Source organism: Annulohypoxylon truncatum (assembly GCF_022578515.1).
Source record: "Annulohypoxylon truncatum strain CBS 140777 unplaced genomic scaffold F4807scaffold_63, whole genome shotgun sequence".
In the NCBI taxonomy this organism is placed as follows: domain Eukaryota; kingdom Fungi; phylum Ascomycota; class Sordariomycetes; order Xylariales; family Hypoxylaceae; genus Annulohypoxylon; species Annulohypoxylon truncatum.
Genome location: NW_025953849.1, coordinates 37,228 through 58,200, shown reverse-complemented (window position 1 = coordinate 58,200; position 20,973 = coordinate 37,228). Strand labels below are relative to the sequence as shown.

Sequence of the window (20,973 nt, the reverse complement as noted above, 5' to 3'; positions counted from 1 at the left end):
GGGTCTCAAAGGGCGCGCATTTTATGATTATATATAAGTATACGCGGCGGACGATTCCAAAAGTGCTTCCCTTATGTAGTCTAGCCAGCGAACATCAGCACTGATATATCAACCAACGACTAACGGGGATGTCAGGGCTCAGCCCTCACTGAGTCAGCAAATGTTAATCCTGCTAAACAGGACATGTGTCATTGGTGCAGCGAGACCCAAATATAGAAATACTGACCTTCTACTATATCACGTCCACTTTTAAGGTGAGACCAAGCAGGAGGATTTCACTTTCTGGGATATTTAATGAATACTTCCATACATGAGGTGTGCCCTCATTTTTTATGTCTTACTATGATGGGCTTTTCAGAGGCTGGCTCTCAAGTTCTACTGGCGTGTGCGATTGTGTCGCCAATGTGGTCCCTGGCAATTCAGTATGCCACTGAGCAACACACACCGGGTTATTTAGACCTGCCATCTGCGTGTCCTGCAATTCCGCCACTCCAGCCTGCCGCCCATCGATTTCTTGCGTATCCTGCCCATGCAATTCTCCAGGAGCATTCTCGATCGACCATGTCCGCCTCCTTCTCCACGGAAGTAGCCAACTCATTCTACTACGCCTTTTGAGCAGGCTGTCGTCATTCGAACCGGTGTTTACGACCGTTCCAAGGCCCTGTTTATCGCTCCTCTTTCGCCATCGACGAACACAGGCGAGGTAAAATATCGTTACTAGCAATACTACAAAGGCTACAGCGCCAATGCCGATCCCGGCTTTAGCCCCTGTCGATAAACTGCTCCGGAGCCTCTCATCCCCGCCGTCCTGCCCAAGGTCATCTGCGGTAGAGGTGCTGGTAGGAATGGCCGGCGTCACCGAAGACCCCGAGCCATCTGTTGTCGTCGGTAAAGGGGCAAGTCCCATAAGCGCTCTGAAGGAATTTGCAACGGGGGCCGAAAAGTAAGTAAGGTCGCCTTCATTCCAGACTATATTTATAGGCTCCATTATCCCCACAACGGCTGTTCCCAGCGTCGTCGTCGGGAGCGTAGACATATCATCCTGGCTCACCGTCTCGTCCGTAACGGCGGCGACGACGGGCGGTGCAAGCCCCGAGACGCATCCCGGGTGGTCCGTGTACCCATCGTGAATCGATACCTTGTAAGCTCTATCACAACGTCAATATAAGTATAAGAACGAGGAAAATAAAATCGATTTGGGTCTAAAGCCCCTTTCTAGGAAAGGCGATGAAATACTTCGCAGACTTACGAGCTACAGCACAGCGCCACGTACCATGACGCGCCCAAAGTTCCCCCGTCATTTTCCACCGTCACATCGAGGGACTTGATTTCCTGGCCGCTCGGACATATCCCAGGTCTATAAAACGTATTCGCGCCGTTGAAAGGCTGGCACCATTCCGCGTAGTCCGTGTTGTAGTCCCGATCCTTCCACACCGTGCCCGGGGTCTGAATGTCGTACACCCAGTCCTCCTCGCAGGCCACCGTGGGCGTGAAGGTCGTGAGAAGCGGGACGAGGTTGTCGAAATCGGTCACGGGCCCCGAGACGGTTGTTATGGTGCCGGGAGGTAGAGTTATGGTCATGACGGAGGAAGACCCTCGATGAGGCGCGGTTGGCGGTTTAAAGGAGTCTTCGTGAGGATATCTGCGTGTCTCATCCGACGAGCCTCAAGGAAGGAAAGATACTTTTCTTCGTTTATCACCTGATGCAGACCAACAAAACTCGGCGGTCGGACATGGGGCGGTAGGTATCCAACGATCGGCCATTGCGGGTTGTTGGTGGAGGCCATTAGGTATGGGTCTCGTTTTTATCTTTTAATGTCCGAAAAAAAATGATTGGGTTAAGAAGGGACCGTGTTTTTGAATACGATCAAATCAAATGACATATTCCGATCTGTTAGGACGAGAATATTGCACACTGCATCTCCCTTGCTTCGGTGGCCCAAGGGATTGGAAGCTTTTCTCGTACAGAGCTGCAGTCCCTCGTTCCTCGGCGCGTACACGTTGTACGAGCCTAGCTGAATTCTCATGATTATAAATATTCTGTGATTGATTTCAAGATATTCGATCTATTGGGATGATACTATAGAATCTGAGAGAATAGTTGTGTCCAATGACTAGTCGCGATGGAAACCCAATCTCCAGTTCACTGTATAGTAAACTAATCCACGTCTAGGTGATGAGGCGTTTCTATATCTATATACGGTTATACTGCTTAGCTCGTTCTTAAAGAGATCATATTGGTATTGCTATTTGCTATAGACGACTTTGACTCATGATACCCGTCGACATCGTCCTTATCGAGGAAACACTGACGATTAAGAATTATGGTTAGAGCTCAATGGTCCACGGCAGATATCTAGAGTATCACTCTGTCGTATTATAACGTCATTCAGTTGGTAGGGCCGATTCGGTGTATTCACGAATAGAGAGACTATGATGAAGATGGTCTACGTAGCATGTAGGGCGAAACCTCCCCAGATAGCTCCTAACCAGTCACTAGATCCTGTATGAACTTCAACTTAACGAGGTTTTCTTGTTTATACCAAGAGTATCTCATCCTGGACTGCCTGAATAAATCATGTAACCCCCTGCTAATCCCTACTCATTTTGTGTTCTAATTCCCTACACTCCAAGTTCGCTACGAAATGTGTAGTTAAGTATGAGAACTAGATCATAATTACATCTTATCTGAAGTATGGTGAGGTAAATTATCATTGTTGAGGAATTTGCCCCTATTTCTCTTTTATCAGAAGACAAATATAAAACATTATGTGTAACATCCCCTTATTTCATAATAGCCAAATAGTTAGGTGAGTTTCGCACCCCAAAGCACATACCTCTTGCAAATGACTCTATTACTTGAGGTAACAACACGATATCATTCGAGTGGTAGGTAGAAGTAGGTGCAGATGATACCGATTGATAGACACCGAGCAAGTGAACATAAGACATCCCGTATCACACAGGAGCCGCATCACATACCCATACCCACCATCACAAGGCTTATGTAAACGGCACTCCTTCTCGTACACCCTCCCTTTGACCTCTCACTCCTCGCGCACCCGTAGCCCCGACTCGGAATTCGGCAGAGGTCTTAGTTCCGGAGCGACGACACTTCCACATCCCGGAAAGAACCCCCATAATAATACGCTCCCCTTTCTATCCTATGCCGCCTCGCTCTTCGGCTGTGGGTAGCGGTAGGTTTGCCAGGTATGTTTCGTACGGTTGTATGCCGCGCGCTATTTTAAGAACAGGGACATAGTACCGTAGCATTGAACATACTACGACGTACCTGCTGTAGAGTCGCAGACGCGCAAGTATAATATATATCTTATCAAGCGGGAGGGGGAGATGGGAAAGCTACCCTACCTTTGTGGGCGCACCCTATTTCGCAAGCAGCCGAACGGATATCGGATGGAATTTATCCATGTGCGTAGTAGTACGTAGGGAGGTAAGTAAGTCAGTAAGTAGGTACCTAGGTAAGTGCTCGTTGCTCGCCCGCTCACCCGCGGGACGGCGGCTGGTAGATCGCGGATGGCGTGTCGCGCGGCAGGGTTTTGCCAGCCGGCTAATTTGGAACGAACCCTTCCCACGCCTCGCTTCCTCGCTTGCGGTTTGGGACATCGAGCAAAGTTCCCACGTGTAAGTCTGTATACATGGGAATAATTGCGTGGCAAGTTGGTCTGCCCTCAATACGTGTTTCTTCGCCTCATAGAGAAGCTAAGCCAGTAAGCTAGTGACGTTTCTGGGTGAGAGATCCGGTGTAGACAAGACACTATTGAAAACGAAAGCTAGGCTTCTTGCCACACCTATAGACGGGTACTGCCGCCGTATATTCAACGGCATCCTGCGGAAAACTACTCTTGTTTCTTTTTTTAGACCAAAGCTTTAGAGAGCATCGTAGCTAGGTCGGTTGGCGGGAAGAGAAATGAACCCTGAGGACAGCAATACCGTCACTGCAACCTCATAGCGGAGTCAAATATCCTAATTTGCTAGCTATTAGACGCGCGAGCGAGTGACTTGACCTCTGCCGGGACCGCCGAATGTCAGTGTAGGTCCAGACAGGAAGATATTTATAGAGTCGGTAGTAACTCTATTCGGGAAGCCGAGAACATAGCTACCTGTAGGTAATTAACAACCTGAGAGGCCTCAGACTTGTTAATCTACATCACGGAAGATACCCGGATACTATTCTCCTATCAAGTAAACGCGTTAAGTTCCAATCTTTAGGATGCCATGGCTTACCTAACCTTCACATTACTCTAGGGTGGGAGGTGCTAGGGCACGAGGAAATACATATAATATCGTAAGCAGCAGGTATCGTACATAGCAGACCATATTCAAACGCAAAGGATAAAAGGGTCGGGAATTCGGGAATTTACGGACATAAAAATGCCACGAGGGCATCGTGCCATAAAAGTTTTATCTGAATCTTTTGCCCCGGACGACGGATCTGGATTAGTAGATCTCTGGATCTCAACCGCGAAACCAGATCGGGACGCAAGTAATCGAATTGGGCTGAGTGCCGACTTTTGAACCGATGGAACGCGGGCTTGTGAGAAAGATAAGGCCGTCCTCTCCCTTCCTCCGCCCTACCTCCCTACGGGCTAAGAGGAGGGAAGTATCCATGTAGTGCTGAAGAAGTTCGAGGGCAGGCTTGCTTGCTACCTGTGTAGGTGCTTATTGCATACTTAGCTTCATGCTCGCTTCGCGCCATGGGAATATCTACCTACATAGTAGACCTACCCAAGCTTACTCACCTACCTCCTACCTAGGTACCTAACCTCTAACCTGTGATTTTTTTTCTCTCCCCGACTTGGCTTTTGGATCCCCCCACGGACACCCTGGGCGTCAAGCTCGCACCAAGAAACGACTTCTCAATTCCAAAAACAAGCACTTCCGGAAGTCCCGAGCCGTCCGCCGCTTTCCCTCCCTCTACCTGCCTAGCAGCGACGACTCCGCTCGGGATGGATATATCTACATATCCCGCTGCGCTGTCTTCCACGCTATCCAGGCGGATTGCCAGGTTGCCGTGCCAATACATGCCGGATCGAGGTAGGTACACACGTAGCAGGCCAAGACAGGATTGGGGTCAGTCTTTAGCTTGTGGTTAGGCCGGTCACTAAGGTATCCGGGCAAGCCTGGGTTATGCATTGCGTAGGTAGTATGTAGTATACGTATGTATGTATGTATGTATGTAAGGTGCGGTGCGGCAAATAAATACCTAACCTACCTACACTACGTTACTATGTAGGTATGTAAACTTGACCTAGCCCGGTGTCGCGATTTTCGTGCCTATCGCGGTATTAGCTGCCGATCATTTGCACTTTTCGGGACTGCGATCCCAACTTGGCGGGCAGGCCAGGGCCGGGGGTGGGTGGTGGTAGGGGTCATGGGGGAGGCGGCCGCACGCACGCGCCGGACCTACTTTTTTTTTTTCTCTCACTAGCGTAGAAGGGGAGGAGGAAGAAGAGAAGAAGAAGCGGCGAAAGCTGAGCTGTTCCCACGCCACAATCTGGCTAGTTCGTGCGAACTGGAGGTGAAATGGGGGAGCCAGGGAAGGAGAAGGGAGGGAAATATTTAGGTTGATGAGTAATAAAAAAAAAAAAAAAAAAAAGCAAGTCTATCCTGCTGTCTTGAGACGGATACTCCCGATACCTATTGGATTATTCGATTGGGGTGGGTAGGGGATGCAAGAAGAATTTTCCTAGAGATCGGTCCTCGTATAATTTTGTAGGCCAGATGTATTGGCAGTCGGAGTATTCCTCGGATCCGTGACGAATGGAATGATATATTACATATCTCTAACAGTCGAGAAAAGAGCAAGCAAATCGGCGTAATAAGCTTAAGTAATTAAGGATACCTAGATCGATCCCAGATGGCGCCCGTGGGTGTCTTGCATCGTGGGTAACACAGAGCCTTAAAAGACCACCGTAAGCAAGCAGCGAGCCCATAAGCGTTAGCAGCCCACGGTCCCAGCCGGACGTTTCCCAAAGGTCCACGTTCCTGGGTCGCCGGCGGTTCTGGACCGCGACTCTAATCTGAGCTTAGTCTTTTTTTTGAATCTTTGAAATCGTACGGGCGTTCCTCTCGTTTCGGCCGTCCCTGTCCGAATTAGGATAACAGGACGGGACGGGACGCGGCTGATGCTGGCTCGGAAATACCGAGGAATGTCTTTGACGGAAACGCGCTGGATTTCAGCATGGCTGAAAGGGATGGATAAGGGGGAAGTAGTATACGAGCGAAGGTGCGGATAGAGTGGCCCTGCTGTAGGTGTCGACGATCATTAAGGGCATGGGCAATCATACCGGCTTTCCTCTCGCCTTACCGTTATTCTTATCCGACAGCAAGGTCTCTTTTTTCTGACCCTAGGCCCCATGTGAAGTCTAGGTACCTACATCAACATAATAACGGTGTGAGGATTTGATGCGTGGCTAAATATGTCAATAGCACACATATTGTACATGAGTCTCGTTGATATATCTTATCTACCTACCTATGTAGGTATCTACATACACCGGGATCAATTAGACCGAAGCTGGTCATGTGGGATAAGTTGTCGCTTGTATTACCTTGCGAATGGTATGCCTCTTCTATATACGAGTCTTACGACCTGTATACTGAAAAAGCGAAGTAGAAAAAGACGAGCTGAGTGAAGAGAAGGATAAGAAAAGGATTGTGGGAACAAATATTGAGACTAACTGTTACGCTGTGTGTCCCATCTTGGTATAGCCTCGCCCCCATGGAGGATTGGGATTAAGACTGAGCATGAGTCGTGCTGCTCGTGACTCGCGGCACACAGGAGGCAACATTGTTCAAAGAGGCGTCGCTTTTATAGAATTCGTGTATCTGTATTTAGGTACTGAGCATTCTGAACACCCTTCAGCTTATTGCAGTAGATACCGGAAAGACCACCAATTCCAAATTCTTGCATACGATATATCATGGGTACTAAGCTGAACTTGAAGAGTGGTTCGTTAGATCTGATAGCATCCGCATCAGAACAGCTCAACTGGGCCCAGTCGTCATAGTCTCTTATTCCTAGCACTAACCGGTATATAAGTACCATACATATAACACACGACAGCCAATGACCTATCGACTAACTAGAGGATCTACTCTGTAGGCGTATAATACTATGCAGTGATAGGACTCCGGTAGCCGTATCTTCTCCTCGAGATCACGGACCACCCTTAACAGCACATGTGCTTTTGCTCACAACGATTGGTATCCCGCTGACCCGCTCGCGTCTATTCGACGGATTTTCCCCGCAGCCCGCGCAGCACGGCCGCCCTCCATATGTACGACGTATGCAGCATTGCACAATAACCTAGTCTGTACAATACGACAAGGTCCTTTCTTTCTGAGGGAATAAGGGTCCTTGCTACATGTGCGCCGTGATATGTGTTGCAGGAAACTGTGAGCTCTTAGATTAATTAGCAATGTGTGAAGACAAGAACGAATAAAAGAAAATGAACGAAGTAAAAAAAGGGGGGACGGGAACGAGAAAGAGACACACTTAGCCTATAAGAGGAAGTAGTACGAGGGTACCGTGAAAACGTTGCAGGGGTCCACACACTCCGTCAATAGTAGATGATGAATGACTTACCAGGTTGGATAGAGGATGACCCTATGCCGTCACGCTTCCTGGAAATTTTCCGGTAGAGGAGTTTTAGAGCGCACTGGGTAGGGAAAAAACGAGAGGAGCTTCAAGTAGGTACCTACTTACCTTTGGCCACCCTGAGCTGCCGCTCTGTTCCTCTCTCATACCCTCTGCCTCTACTACTGCTTCTGCTTCGTGTGGGATGCGGTTATGGGGAGGTATGGATGTATCCATTCGATGAATGTGGTATGTGCGTTCTCTCTTCTCTCTCCTCCCTGTCCTCTGCTGCTCTCTCAGCACTTACAATGAGCCAAGTCCCCCTCCTAACCCACCCTTCCCCATTCCAGGATTTCTGCCCAGGACGCCCCCATATTATGTATGAATTGAAGCGTTCTCTCTCTTTTTATTACTGTAACCTCGCAAAGCTAGCCTAGCCAGCCAGCCCCAGAAAAACGAGGTGCACCCGAATACCGCCCACCCACCCTGTCCCGTCCATTCAATTCATTTTCAAAAGCCTTTAAACATTTCCCTGTTCGGGTGAGCTCGTCATGTTTTTTTTGGTATTCATATCGAGCACTGGAACCCATTCCCGCCAATTGAGTGACACAACCTAAATCTTTAGGCGGACACCGCCTTCAGTACCTCGAATAGTACCCTGCGAATATATCAGACGAAAGCCATAGCTTGCTTGCTTGCCTGTCCTGCTCGCATTGTCCTTGGCAATCGTCTACCGTCGGAATCTCAACGCCCGTAGAAAAGGCAACTAGGAGTAGTCGGCTATTGTTATTCTTTCCATTGCGTATCTGTACCGCGCCTTGGGGCTACAGATATAACGAAGAGCGTATACCACGCATACTATCAAATCCTTCGAGCGCGCTTGACGCAATCCTAGAGGGGAAATATTAGAAGAGTCCCCGAATCACGAACCACGAACACGAAGTACGTAAAGCGTCAAGCAACCGTCGCTCGAGATCCAGTTGCACGAACTTCAACGTCGCTTCGTCGCTGTGCCACCGTCCGAGCTCTCCCTTGCGGTCAATCGAGACGGCCGGTTTTACGCGCGCGTGCCGAGATATATATACTTGACAGTTGAAATAACATAAACACCGGGCTATTAGCCCGATCGCCTATCATGCCTCCGGAAGGTGACATAGCGTCCATGGCGCAGGGCGCGGGAAACAACTCGAGCGACTTTGTAAGTTTGGTGATGATAATCTCGTATTTTGAGACCGCGTTATCGCGGTTCGTCGCATACGGAATTCGCTAACCCGCTCGATCTTAGGTTCGCAAATTATACAAGTAACTCACTCCTCTCTTCGATAGCTATCTGAATAGCTATTCCACTCGTTTATGCTAACGAAGCTTGCCTTCATAGGATGCTAGAAGACCCTGCCTACAGTGAGGTGGTGAGGTGGGGCAATGAAGGTGACAGCTTTGTTGTTCTCGAGGTAAAACTTGCGAGCTTGAGCTCCTCGTAGGTCTCGGATAGATACTGATCCCCGTTTTACAGAATGAGAAATTTACCAAGACTATACTGCCGAAACATTTCAAGCATAGCAATTTTGCTAGCTTCGTTCGACAACTTAATAAATACGATTTTCACAAAGTGCGGCATAACGAAGAGAATGGGCAATCCCCATATGGCGCATCTGTAATACTTGCCTTCCCTGATGAAAGCATCATGAATTCGCAGTAGAATCTGACCATGTACAACAGGCATGGGAATTCAAGCATCCCGAGTTTCGCGCCGATCGAAAAGATAATCTTGATAACATCCGACGAAAGGCACCAGCGCCTAGGAAGGTTCAGGCCACAGAGGAACAATACGGGGTTTCTAACCAACAAGTTCTTGTTCTCAGCGAGACGCTAGCCGCGACGCAGCAGCAGGTTCAACAGCTCCAGGAATCATATCACGAAATTGTGAACGCGAATAAGATCTTCGTAGATGAAATACTTCACCTCCAGAAGCTAGTTCGCTCGCAAAACCAGGTACACAACGAACTAATCAACCATTTGAATAAAGTTGAGCAGGAAAGGAAAGAAAGTAGCCGAAGCTCAGGCCACGCAACATCCGGGTATGGATCAAACACAGCAAACCTTTTGTCGGACGGCTCCGAGTCGCCTCTCGAGTTACGTCGTGCTCGTGATATTCTCAACGGCCTTCAGGTAGATCATGTCGCTGACCGAGATCTAAACCGGATGTCGGTTCAGCTACACCAAGCCGGCGGCTCCCCTGAATCCGCTGGTTCTTCCGGGATGATGGGACCGCCAGGTGTAGGTGGCGCCAATCCCTTCTTACATGATCCTCTGAATGATATGCGACACCTTGTCTATCCTGTTGGTCAGACGATAGGCATCGATCCCTTCGCCGCCGAACACATCAATAACCTTCCATACAACCGACCTGTGCAGGACAACGCGATGGGCCCTAGCCCTGAATTTAATGGACCGCCGATGCATTCTCAAACTCCGCCGGGAGGTCCGTCGCAAAGTGGTTCTCCGTGGGGATCCAAGAAACCCGTCGTCCTTCTCGTGGAAGACGACAGGACGTGTTCTCGAATTGGTTCCAAATTCCTTGCCCAATATGATTGTGGCGTAGAGGTTGCAGTACGTAGTCGTAATTCTCGATTCTTTGCGTGAGGGCACATGTTTGGCTAACAGTATGACATAGCGCGACGGTCTCGAAGCTGTAAACAAGGTCAATGCAAAACAGCATTACTACGACTTGATTTTCATGGATATTGTGATGCCTCAACTTGACGGTGTCTCGGCAACGGCGATGATCCGCGAAGTGCAACCCAACACTCCAATCATCGCAATGACATCCAATATTAATCAGCAGGATCTTGAAATGTACTTCCACTGGGGTAGGTCCTTTTCTTTTTCATCTGCCTCGCATCCGACTCTCGAGATGTTGACATCGTGCCTAGGTATGCGAGATGTGCTTGCCAAACCGTTCACCAAGGAGGGAATGATTGGCAAATTGAGAAAACATCTTGCCAATTTCATGCGGAACCCTCCCCCCGAGAGCATGATGGATTCGATGTACCCGAATGGAGCCCCCGGTCAACCGCCGACGCCAGGTCCGTATTCGAACCAAGGAATTGGCATGGCCCCCCTATCAGCAGCCTCATCCGGTCCGGTAGGAAAGTTCGACACCACCCCGATTCAATCTCCGGCCACGAGTGCTTCGTGGCATTCTCCTAGTCAAATGCCCCACGCTTCGCCAACGTTGGCACAGGATCAGGGATACTTAAACGCGGGCAGCGGCTCCCAGATGGTGCTCACGCCGGGTGGGACTCAGAAGCCCCAATACGCCAACGCCATGATGCCGCAAATGGGCATGCCCCCGCAGCAAAGAATGCCCGAGGGTATACAACGCTCAGACGGGCCGCCCGAGAAACGACAACGGCTATATGCGCCACAGGGGAATTACAACCCATGAATAACATCGCATTTCTGCCAATTTCCCACTAATACCTTGATCCCGACTTGTATATATTCTCATGTTTAGTTGCTCGTCCACGAGGTCCGCCGGAATTCGGTAATCGATACGTTAAAAGGACATGGTATTGTTGACTTTGGTACCGTAGCAAATCTCGTGCATGGGGGTTACCTGACTGGTCTGCTGTGTCGAAGTTATTGTGGCACTCGGAGCGGAAGAGAGCTCTGTGTTAGATCATGGAATACCCCTTGAATATTTTCTAGAGCAATAACTGCATGTATATCAGTAGCAAGGAGCCAGCAGCTCCTGGGTTGGATGGATGAAGTACGAGGGAAGGGCTTGGATGTCGAGCCTAGATTGCATACAATGGTCGTCCTGAGGGGGCTTGAAGAGCAAGCGCCTAGGACCATTCTTGTATGGAAGGCTTGAGAAAGCCAATCATGTTATGTTTACTGTTGTCTCAGATGCAGTTGATCTCTTGGATTTAAAAGCATCGGATAGTAACGTATGCCCGGGTAGATGTGTGACTAGATGACAAACGAATACGATCGAGGATTTCCATCTTGAATGAAGAGATTAGATGAACGATAAAGGAGGAAATGATGAACGATTGAATGCTCTTTTGCCCACGAGTATACGTTGTGGGAGAGTTGAGGGTTCGGAAAAGAGAATTTGCTGGAGTGTCAAGGTTTTGTGGTTTGTGGCTTGCCGCTGTGAGAAGGAAACTTCAACCCAGCGCAAACAGAGTGTACATTAAATTGAGAATACACGTGCCCACCTTAAATGCCTTTACCCCCAGCGTGGACCGCTAGTTCTTCCTCTCTTTCCCATCTTATTTCGATTTCGCGTTTGTATTGGTACCGGTGGACTGGTAACGGTGTCATGTGGACCTATGCTGTAAAGTGGCTTCCATATTTGGCAATAGAGAACAGTGAATAGCATAGGAACGACTTGATTAGGCGAGGAAAGAATGAAGGCGAGAAGGAAACTGAGGTTTCCTCGGCAGGCATTTATGCCATTGAAAGTACCTATAGAAATATGTAGGTATCTTCCATATTCAGGTGGAGAGGTACATGTAGGTATAGTATATAGTACAGCAAGGAAAGAGCAAACAAAAAGCTCCAAGGTTCAAATGTTGTTGGGAAAGTTTAATCTTAAGGGAAAGACACAAACTCGAAAGATTAAATAACAGCCGGACTTCCGCTGCTGGATTTTAGCTATCATAAGCATCTGGACACGCGAGCAAACTCCTGAACATCGTTTAAAAGTCGTGTTTTAAGCATACCTGGGCACATATTTTATGTGCCGTGTACATTTGACATCGAACAACAAGTGTGACGAAATAATAAGAATCCGTCGACTGAGCCGCAATCGTTAGTAGATATGTTATAATGGCAAATTATTGGCTAAGCCTAGAATGCGATCGAAGATCGAAACCCCATCAATAACGATGGGAAATCAATACACCCCGGGCACAAAAGAGTGCCCGTCCCAGTATTTCTGCAGGTGGTAACAGGATCTGCTGATCTAGACACCGATCTTACGGAACGGGACTCCTGTGGACTAATGAGAAGGCCTTGCCAACCCTCTTTGCCAGGCTCTAGCCTCCCGGGAAGCGTGGGATATTCCCCCTGGAAACACAAACCTCGGCACAGATCGACTTCCCCTGACCCTTGCCCTTTTCTAGTAGTACGTATATCATGATCATATGATTCGCATATCTACGTAGGTAGATCTTCTTAGAACGCCAACAACTCTTGACTGGTGATGGAACAATAAAGGATCGATGTTTTATAAGTTGAGTTAGCTCACATCGACCTTTGAACAGATGACCCACGCGGCACCCCAACTTGTTTAAGGCATTGGGCAGCTGATTTCGTGGCTTGAAGATTGGTACGTAGACGTCTCTCTGTTTACTTATTGCCGGTTCCAGACTTGAAAATACAGCAAACGCTTCAGTATCAAATAAGAAAGACGGATACAAGATAACGCCGATGAGGATATGAACCAATCCAAACACCGGTTCATGGTTAGATCCGTCTGGATAGAGACCGGGGAAGCGTGACTAGCAGCAGCAGCGGCAGTACCCTATGCACATCCATATGTCCGTTCCTACATAATGTACATACATATGTATGGATATGCAAGCCGCGTAAGGTAACGGTTAGGGTTGCGTCTGCAGCTAGCCAGGGGCTCGCTCACGAGGTTTAGTTTGAGGATTAGATTCTAGAACTGTAGAGCTCTAGCCTAGACCGCAGTCTGTTCCACGGCAGTCGTTCGACCCTTGGCCCACCCTTGCCGTTACGCCCCTGCGTCGCCCGGTCTAGATCATATTCGATCCAGACTTACTACGTTCCCGACCTGCTGGTTAGCTCCACGTGTGTACGTATCAGATTACTTGGTTGATATGAGGTCCCCGCATTACGCGGACATAGCTAATGGCCCCCGAATTTATTCAACCGAGGTTTAACCGAAGCCCCTATCGTTCGAATTCTCGACCGATAGGGGCTTCACTTTAGCTCACGGGTGGCTCCAGACGCTTGCTCGTTCGTTGATTATTTGATATTAACATAGCAGCTTTACATTTTGTATTGTCGAAGAAGATTTAAAGCTTGGATCTCCGCACTGAGATCTTAAATACCAGCACAGTGTTTGTCGCACTTTCCTATCAAGTAGACTCCATCTAACACCTGTTGCCTGCCTCATATAATCGCTACAGCTCCTTTTATGGTACCTAATCACGACTAGTAAGTGAAGAGCTGTGTTTCAACAAGATCTATTATTATTTCGCACCTATCTTATATTTGCCGCTCGACACGGACGACCTAGACACCAATATGTTAGTTGAGGACTGATCATGCATAGCAAGGCCTACCATTTTGATCAAGCTCCCAGAGATCCTGCCTCTTATTCCCCTGACCCCGTGATTGGCGCGTCTGTCTCATGGCGCGGCGTTTCATATAGCGGGTAATTCGAGAAGGGATCGATTGTTGGAGATGGTCTCGTGCCCGGTGACGATGTTGATGGTGAAGTGGTGAGGCAGCGGGGTTTGAGACTATACGGTGCTGTTCTTCACATAGTTGAAGTTCGGAACGTTGGGTAGTGGAGTTTGGTGGTGCTTGTGAGGAAGGATCCTCGTTTGTTATAGGATGTGGCTGTTCCCCCAGTACCGAACAGGAACGGGAATGTATCCAGTCATCGCGGTATACTCTGTTGATCCATCCCGGCCTCTAAGTCCAATATAGGTCTTCGGAAAATTATGAACTCGTAACCGAATCATCGTGGACAGTCGGGGAACGGTCTTCTATTCCCTGGATTATATCTTGGTTTACCCTACCAGAGATATTGTGTTCGTTACTAAATTAGAGTAAGGAAATTTGCCTTAAATCTTGAGAAGATGTATTCTGGGACTCGAATATATTGGATATATCGATATTAATCCCTTCGGGGTTGGCAGGAGAGATCGATGGCAACAGAGATCGTGAACAATTTGACACATGACGAAGCATGCGATTGCGTCTCCTTAATTGTCTTCTTGAATGCATATATTCAAGCCTCTGGTGAAGTCCTTCTTTAAGAACATGGATAAGCTCTTGAGCTTCTAGACGTTCATCTGTTAAACGTATATTAATCCTGATGAATATGTTTCAATATCGATATGGTAAAGGGATAACGTATGAAGATCGTTGAAGCTCAAATGATTGTGGGTGACAAGACGTTGTACCTATTACATAGGAGTTGAATCTTTTGATTTGATCAGTGATCCAGATTCCAAACGGTTCATTACGTAATTATCTCTATAAACTTATAATGATATTTCTTTAATGAGTAAAGGTAAGAAATAGCGGGGTAATATCGTTATAACGCAACTCCAAAAACTGCCCCTCCAAATAACTTTAACTTGTCCATCACCAAAACATCATCTCATCTTCAATTACACATTCACGTTCATGCGCAACATATAACGAACGACAGACATCATTCAGTCGAAATGTCGCAGAATAAAGGTGTCAAAAGTGGCGCCTCTTCAAAAGGAAAGAAATCTGGAAAGCCAGGAACGGAAGACAAGAGAGAAGATGTTCTTCAAGCAGTGGTATGTATTTCTCTATTTCCGAACTATCGTGGGGCAGTAGTGACAGCTATAGCTAACATGATCCTCAGCTTATAGCAGATTCCTTCCAGACTAGATTCCACCCTTTCTCAGTAGAGAAACCAAGAGTAATTCAATGGGAAAGCTTTCTTGGGCTACAATCATGATTGCTGATTTCATTGTAGTGCCTCCTCCCCCTTGCGAACACACCTCTCATCGAATACTCCCTCGAATTCCTCGCCATGAACGGTGTTCAGGAGGTCTTCATATATTGTGGCAACCACCACGAGCAGATCGAGAGATATGTCAATTCTTCCAGATGGTGTCCTGGCTTAAGATCATGCCCGTTTACGACTCTCGAATTCATACGTGTTGCCGATGCTAGATCCATAGGCGATTTCCTTCGAGATTTGGACAAGCGCAATATCATCGGAGGCGACTTCGTATTGGTACATGGCGATTTGGTTGCTAATATCTCCCTTGAGGGGGCTTTGGCAGCGCACAGAGTTCGTCGAGAAGCGAACCGAGACTCATGTATGACCATGGTCCTCCGAGAAGGTGGTGAAGGACAGCACAACACTAAGACGAAAGGGATAACACCGGCCTTCATCATCGATCCGAAAGCTAAAAGATGTCTACACTACGAGGAAATACACCCATTGCAAGCCGATCATTATGTTACACTTGACCCAACCATACTCGAGAACCGCGAAGCCGAAGCTCGGACCGATTTAATCGACGCTGAAATTGATATATGTACACCCGATGTTCTCGCCTTATGGTCCGAGAGCTTTGACTACGAGCTCCCACGCGCAAATTTCTTGCATGGCGTGCTGAAGGACTGGGAGTTGAACGGGAAAATGATTCACACCGAAATCGTCAACGAGGGTTATAGCGCACGCGTTAGGAATCTCCAGATGTACGACGCTATCAGCCAGGACGTGCTGAATGGCTGGACATATCCCTTCGTACCCGAGTGCAATCTCTTACCAGGACAGACCTATCAACTACGGGGTATTAGTGTGTACAGGGAGGACGATGTCGAGGTTGAAGAGAACAGCGAAGTTACCTATGCGATTCTCGGAAAAGACACCCACGTCGGATCAGGTAGCACAATAAGAAATAGTGTCATTGGCCGAAATTGCAAAATCGGTAGCAATGTGCGGATCGTTAACAGCTTCATATGGGATGACGCTATAATTAACGACAGCGCTGTGGTGGAGCATGCGATTATCGCGGAGAAGACAGTTGTGGGCAAAGAAGCCTACGTTCATGAGGGTGCCCTTGTATCGTTCGGGGTTCACTTGGGCGATCTGACGGACGTCGAACCTGGTAGGATGTTATCTCTTTTCACAGGATACGGAAAACCCGCATCATCGCAGCCCCAGATTGTTGGCGCTGAAGGCAAGGGCACGCTCTTTCAGAGTCCCGAAGATGACGAGGAGGATCCTGATGACCCGTCAAACCTGCAAAAGTCACTTATATACTCGCTTGAGGATCTTGATTTCTCAGACTCATCCGTCTCAACGCTTGGAGATGATGATGACTCGTCTGACGACGAATCGGGACGAGCATCGGCAACCCTTAGCCAGCCCACGTCGAGATCACGACTTTCTTCGTTTGCCTCAGACGATTCAGGTGGTCCCAACTTCTATTCTTTCCATTCCGACGCGGTTCATGGTTTGTTAGATGTTCTCCGTGGGACTTCGGGTAACTTCGAATCCGAGAAGCTCGAGTTTACGTCGTTACGACTGGCTAATAACGCATCCGATGCTGCGATGAGGAAAGCTGTCGCGACCGCCTTCGTCCGACGCGCCGTCGAACTAACGAACGCAGAGAACGGTGCATTGGAACCCCCGAAGGCCGCTAAGCAGGTACTCACATCACGTGAAGGTGCGACAGATTTCGTATCGGATGTTGGTGTTAGTGACCATTCCGTGGCAGAACAGGTGGAGTTTGCGCTAGCAGTACAGAAGGCGTGCGCCAGCAGCGCGAAGATAATTGAAGTCGCTAAGGCCGGAAACCTTCTAGCTGCTATGCTGCAGCAAATGTACGACCTCGATATCTTGGAGGAAGACGGAATCTTGGGTTGGTGGGAGGATGACAGGAGTAAAGAGGAGGGTCTAATAGCAGGTGTGCGGGAGAAGTGCCAGGCGCTCGTTGAGTGGCTAGAAAACGCCGATGAAGAAAGCGAGGAGGAAGACGATGACGATGAGTGATTTTGCGGCGTACGAGAATACACGAAACAAATCTGACTAGCGTATTTCCACTCGAAAGGGCATAAGGTGTCTTCTAAGACTTCGATTCGGCGTTCTCGCCTGGGAAATAAGCTCCAGTTCGGGACTGAAATGACTACGGATTCTCTAGAGATATAGGCTGTATGTGGTGGCAGCCTCTACAGAATAGGAAAGGTCTATAGCAGGTCCTTAGTAATGGGATAGAAGTCAAATCTGATTGTTGGCTTGAATTAAAAAGAGGTGCAATACCTACCTATTTATCTTGCGGAGGTTTGTCCCTTCTAGTTGCGCTTACGAATAGGGGTGATGGTAAGACGGCAGATATAGAATCACTACCTGTATAATGCTAGCAACCAGTACCTGGGTATTCCATTCACTTGATTGTGTCCCGAGCCAGGTAGTATAACACAATTAATATTGACGTCCATCATATCATCGGAAAATGATTCTCAATGCTTCATTAGACACATACCGATCTTTATAATTGCATAAATGAATTGATTACGTCATGATGGTTTTAATGTTATCGATAACATCTAGCTGCCTAGTGAACGCGTCGCGTCGCGTCGGTTTTCAATTAAAGTCAATTAAGATATAGCCCCTCTATAGTTGTACCCATTCACACCATACAATACTAACCTATGCTCTATGGTTCCCTGGGACTTCGTTTGAAAGATCAGCAGATACGTTGAGTTTGGACCATAGAGGACGTTTTAGAGATCACTTCGTTCATAATGCCTCACTCCAAATCGCCCGAGGCCGACTCTCAAACCCCTGTTGCCGAAGAGACCATGACGGACATTCCAGCTCAGAACGGCGACGACCAGGCAGCCGATAACGATATCGCCATGGCTGAGACAGATACTTTACAGATCAAAATAGAAGAAAATGACAAGAAGGACGCAAAATTAGAAGACTTATTCGCGGATGTTGACTCGGATGATGAGTTCCCCAGTTCGCGGCCAGGCGTAGACAAGTCGTCGGCTCCAGCATCGCCCTTGTGAGATTACGGAATTATCATGCCTAGCCAGAAGAGTTCTCTAACAAATGTTCTAGTGATGGGCCGGTAGCCGTGAAAGCATCGGATCCCGAGATCCTGCGCCTGTTCTACCAGCGATTCTTCCCCTGGCGGTACCTCTTCCAGTGGCTCAACCACAGCCCGACACCTACCAACGACTTCGCGCACCGCGAGTTCGCCTTTACGCTACAGAGCGATATTTACCTGCGATATCAAGCCTTCCCCAGCTCCGACTTGTGAGTATCTGTCTGTTCATGGTTTTGATGCTACGTAATTATGAAATGGGCTTGTGGCTTGTGGCTTACCATGCCCGGTTTCTAGACTCCGCAAAGACGTGCTCCGCCAACTGCCGACCCGTTTCGAGATCGGCCCCGTGTACACGACGAACCCGCGCGACCGCAAGACGCTGCGGAACTCGAGCGCGTTCAAGCCGCTGGCGAAGGAGCTGTGCTTCGATATCGATTTGACGGACTACGACGACATCCGCACGTGCTGCGACAAGGCGAATATCTGCAACCGCTGCTGGCAGTTCATGACTATGGCTATCAAGGTCATAGACGTCGCGCTGCGGGAGGATTTCGGGTTCAAGCATATCATGTGGGTGTACTCCGGCCGAAGAGGAGCCCACGCCTGGGTCTGCGATAAGAAGGCCCGCACGATGGACGATCAGAAGCGCAGGGCCATTGCCGGGTACCTCGAGGTGATCCGAGGTGGTGCGCAGAGCGGCAAGAAGGTTAATCTTTGGAGGCCTTTGCACCCTCATATAAGGTACATCCGATCTTGCCCTTTTAGAAAGCTCCGACCATGCTAACGCCCACCCTAAAGCCGGAGTCTAGAGATCCTAGCCCCACACTTCCAATCCGACGTCCTCGAATCGCAGGATCCGTGGGCGTCCCCGGAGCGCGCGGAGCACCTGCTCTCGCTCCTCCCGGACAAAGCTCTTAACGAGGGCCTGCGCAAGAAGTGGGATGCGGCGCCAGGCCGCGCCAGCACGTCCAAGTGGGCCGACATCGACGCGCTGGCCAAGTCGGGCGCGAGCAAGAAACTGGACGCGCAGGCGCTGCTCGAGGCTAAGCAGGACGTCGTGCTCGAGTACACGTACCCGCGCCTCGATATCGAGGTCAGCAAGAGGCTGAACCATTTGCTGAAGAGCCCGTTCGTCGTGCACCCCGGCACCGGCAGGGTGTGCGTGCCGATTGATACGCGGAAGTTGGAGGAGTTTGACCCGTTGGGCGTGCCGACGGTGCAGGAGCTGCTGCAGGAAATTGACGAGTGGAAGGAAGATAGTGGCGAGGAAGGTAAGGAGGACGGGGGAAAGGGGAAGAAGCCGTTGCAGGATTGGGAGAAGACGAGCTTGAGGCCGTATGTGGAGTACTTCAGGAGTTTCGTCCTGGCGCTTATGAAGGATGAGGCGGATCCGAAGGTTAAGCGTGAGAGGGAGGAGGGGATGGAATTCTGAGATGCTTATACATATACATCCATGTATATCTTTTAATCAGGTACACTTAGTACTATGGCATAGGCTCGGAGTTTTGGGTATGGGTTCACGAAATTGAAGTCTGAATGGGTATTTAATGAATGGTAGCGGATCACCACTTTAATCCTTCTATCGTGGGTTGCGTTCGTTATGACGACTCTTGACTGAGCAGCTTCTGTCTAACCATGGCTACTATGTCTTCACTGCCTTCCATGTCCTTTCCGCGCCGGAAGCAGGCGCTGGCGATGCTGATGGTCTTGTCCCTGTTCTTCATCCCGTGCGTAATTTGTAAGTCTGATTTTGGGACGCCTAGGATCTGGGATTGTGTCACTATTTACTGTCCTATCTCGTATGATTTCTATGCCGTGAACGACTCTATCTAGATACGTAGAGTTTCTATAACTTCTTGAACCAACAGATCTGAATATGCTTACCTCGCTTAGAATCTCAACCACGGCCTTGTTCGCCTTTCCGTCTTGTGGTGGAGCCGCAACACACATTTCGATGCACTCATCCGTAACAGCAGCAACTCCCTCGCGTACTTTGCTTGCGCCTGGCCGGATGTGACATCGTAGCTGTAGGATCTCTGGGGCTGAAGCCTTGGATTTCTGCACGAGAGTTATGGCGTTACGGGCAGCCATATTCTCATTATAATGAGTGAGTGTCTCATATGTGTTGATTCGACGACCTTGGAATCTGTTGTTTAGATGAAATGCTGGTTCGAGATGTCCCACGTAATATCATATGTTTTCTTATATGCATGTAATATGCATGGAAACCGTCCAATTGTAGCTGCAAAGGGAGCTTGGGCCATATTTACCGTCTAATCCCTGCAAGTACATCCGTGAACTAGCAGTAACTTTAGAAAAACAGGTAAAACTTTCTCTAAAAAACAGGTAAATCCATTTTTAGACTAGTTCAAAGCTATGACACTAATCTTACTGGTTGTCTCTAGCTCCACATAGGACCCATTTATAGCTTATTATTTATTGGTTAAAAAACGCAAATCCGAGTTACTTAAGCAGCATTACATAAGTTAAAAATAACATTATATAAGCCAAAAAACAGCCCCGCGCCTAAGTCACTAACCCTTTAATAAAATC

At 48.5% G+C, this 20,973-nt stretch overlaps 5 protein-coding genes across 5 annotated transcripts; 3 read left to right on the top strand and 2 right to left on the bottom strand.

Moving 5' to 3' along the window:
* Window positions 1-1,219: 1,219 nt before the first annotated feature.
* On the bottom strand, window positions 1,220-2,027 carry F4807DRAFT_448415 (uncharacterized protein). Its single transcript, XM_047999932.1, has one exon. It carries the CDS (start codon window positions 1,579-1,581, stop codon window positions 1,246-1,248), a length of 336 nt encoding a protein of 111 aa, XP_047848741.1. The 5' UTR covers window positions 1,582-2,027; the 3' UTR covers window positions 1,220-1,245.
* Window positions 2,028-8,095: 6,068 nt separating this feature from the next.
* Window positions 8,096-11,355, top strand: F4807DRAFT_356881 (HSF-type DNA-binding-domain-containing protein). The gene is made up of 7 exons (XM_047995523.1): window positions 8,096-8,798; window positions 8,886-8,902; window positions 8,979-9,051; window positions 9,114-9,254; window positions 9,320-10,210; window positions 10,275-10,470; window positions 10,534-11,355. Exons 1-7 carry the CDS (start codon window positions 8,736-8,738, stop codon window positions 11,046-11,048), a joined length of 1,896 nt encoding a protein of 631 aa, XP_047848740.1. The 5' UTR covers window positions 8,096-8,735; the 3' UTR covers window positions 11,049-11,355.
* A 3,684-nt stretch (window positions 11,356-15,039) lies between these two features.
* On the top strand, window positions 15,040-17,357 carry F4807DRAFT_465892 (nucleotide-diphospho-sugar transferase; the record flags this gene model as incomplete). Its single annotated transcript, XM_048002333.1, has 3 exons — window positions 15,040-15,141; window positions 15,210-15,266; window positions 15,324-17,357. 3 exons carry the CDS (start codon window positions 15,040-15,042, stop codon window positions 17,355-17,357), a joined length of 2,193 nt encoding a protein of 730 aa, XP_047848739.1.
* Window positions 17,358-17,927: 570 nt separating this feature from the next.
* On the top strand, window positions 17,928-20,596 carry F4807DRAFT_448368 (prim-pol domain-containing protein). The gene is made up of 5 exons (XM_047999931.1): window positions 17,928-18,375; window positions 18,432-18,629; window positions 18,715-19,161; window positions 19,219-20,186; window positions 20,305-20,596. The coding sequence occupies exons 1-4, from the start codon at window positions 18,110-18,112 to the stop codon at window positions 19,850-19,852; spliced, it is 1,545 nt and encodes a 514-aa protein (XP_047848737.1). The 5' UTR covers window positions 17,928-18,109; the 3' UTR covers window positions 19,853-20,186; window positions 20,305-20,596.
* On the bottom strand, window positions 20,019-20,511 carry F4807DRAFT_465890 (YggU-like protein; the record flags this gene model as incomplete). Its single annotated transcript, XM_048002332.1, has 2 exons — window positions 20,019-20,186; window positions 20,305-20,511. The coding sequence occupies 2 exons, from the start codon at window positions 20,509-20,511 to the stop codon at window positions 20,019-20,021; spliced, it is 375 nt and encodes a 124-aa protein (XP_047848738.1).
* Window positions 20,597-20,973: the final 377 nt, after the last annotated feature.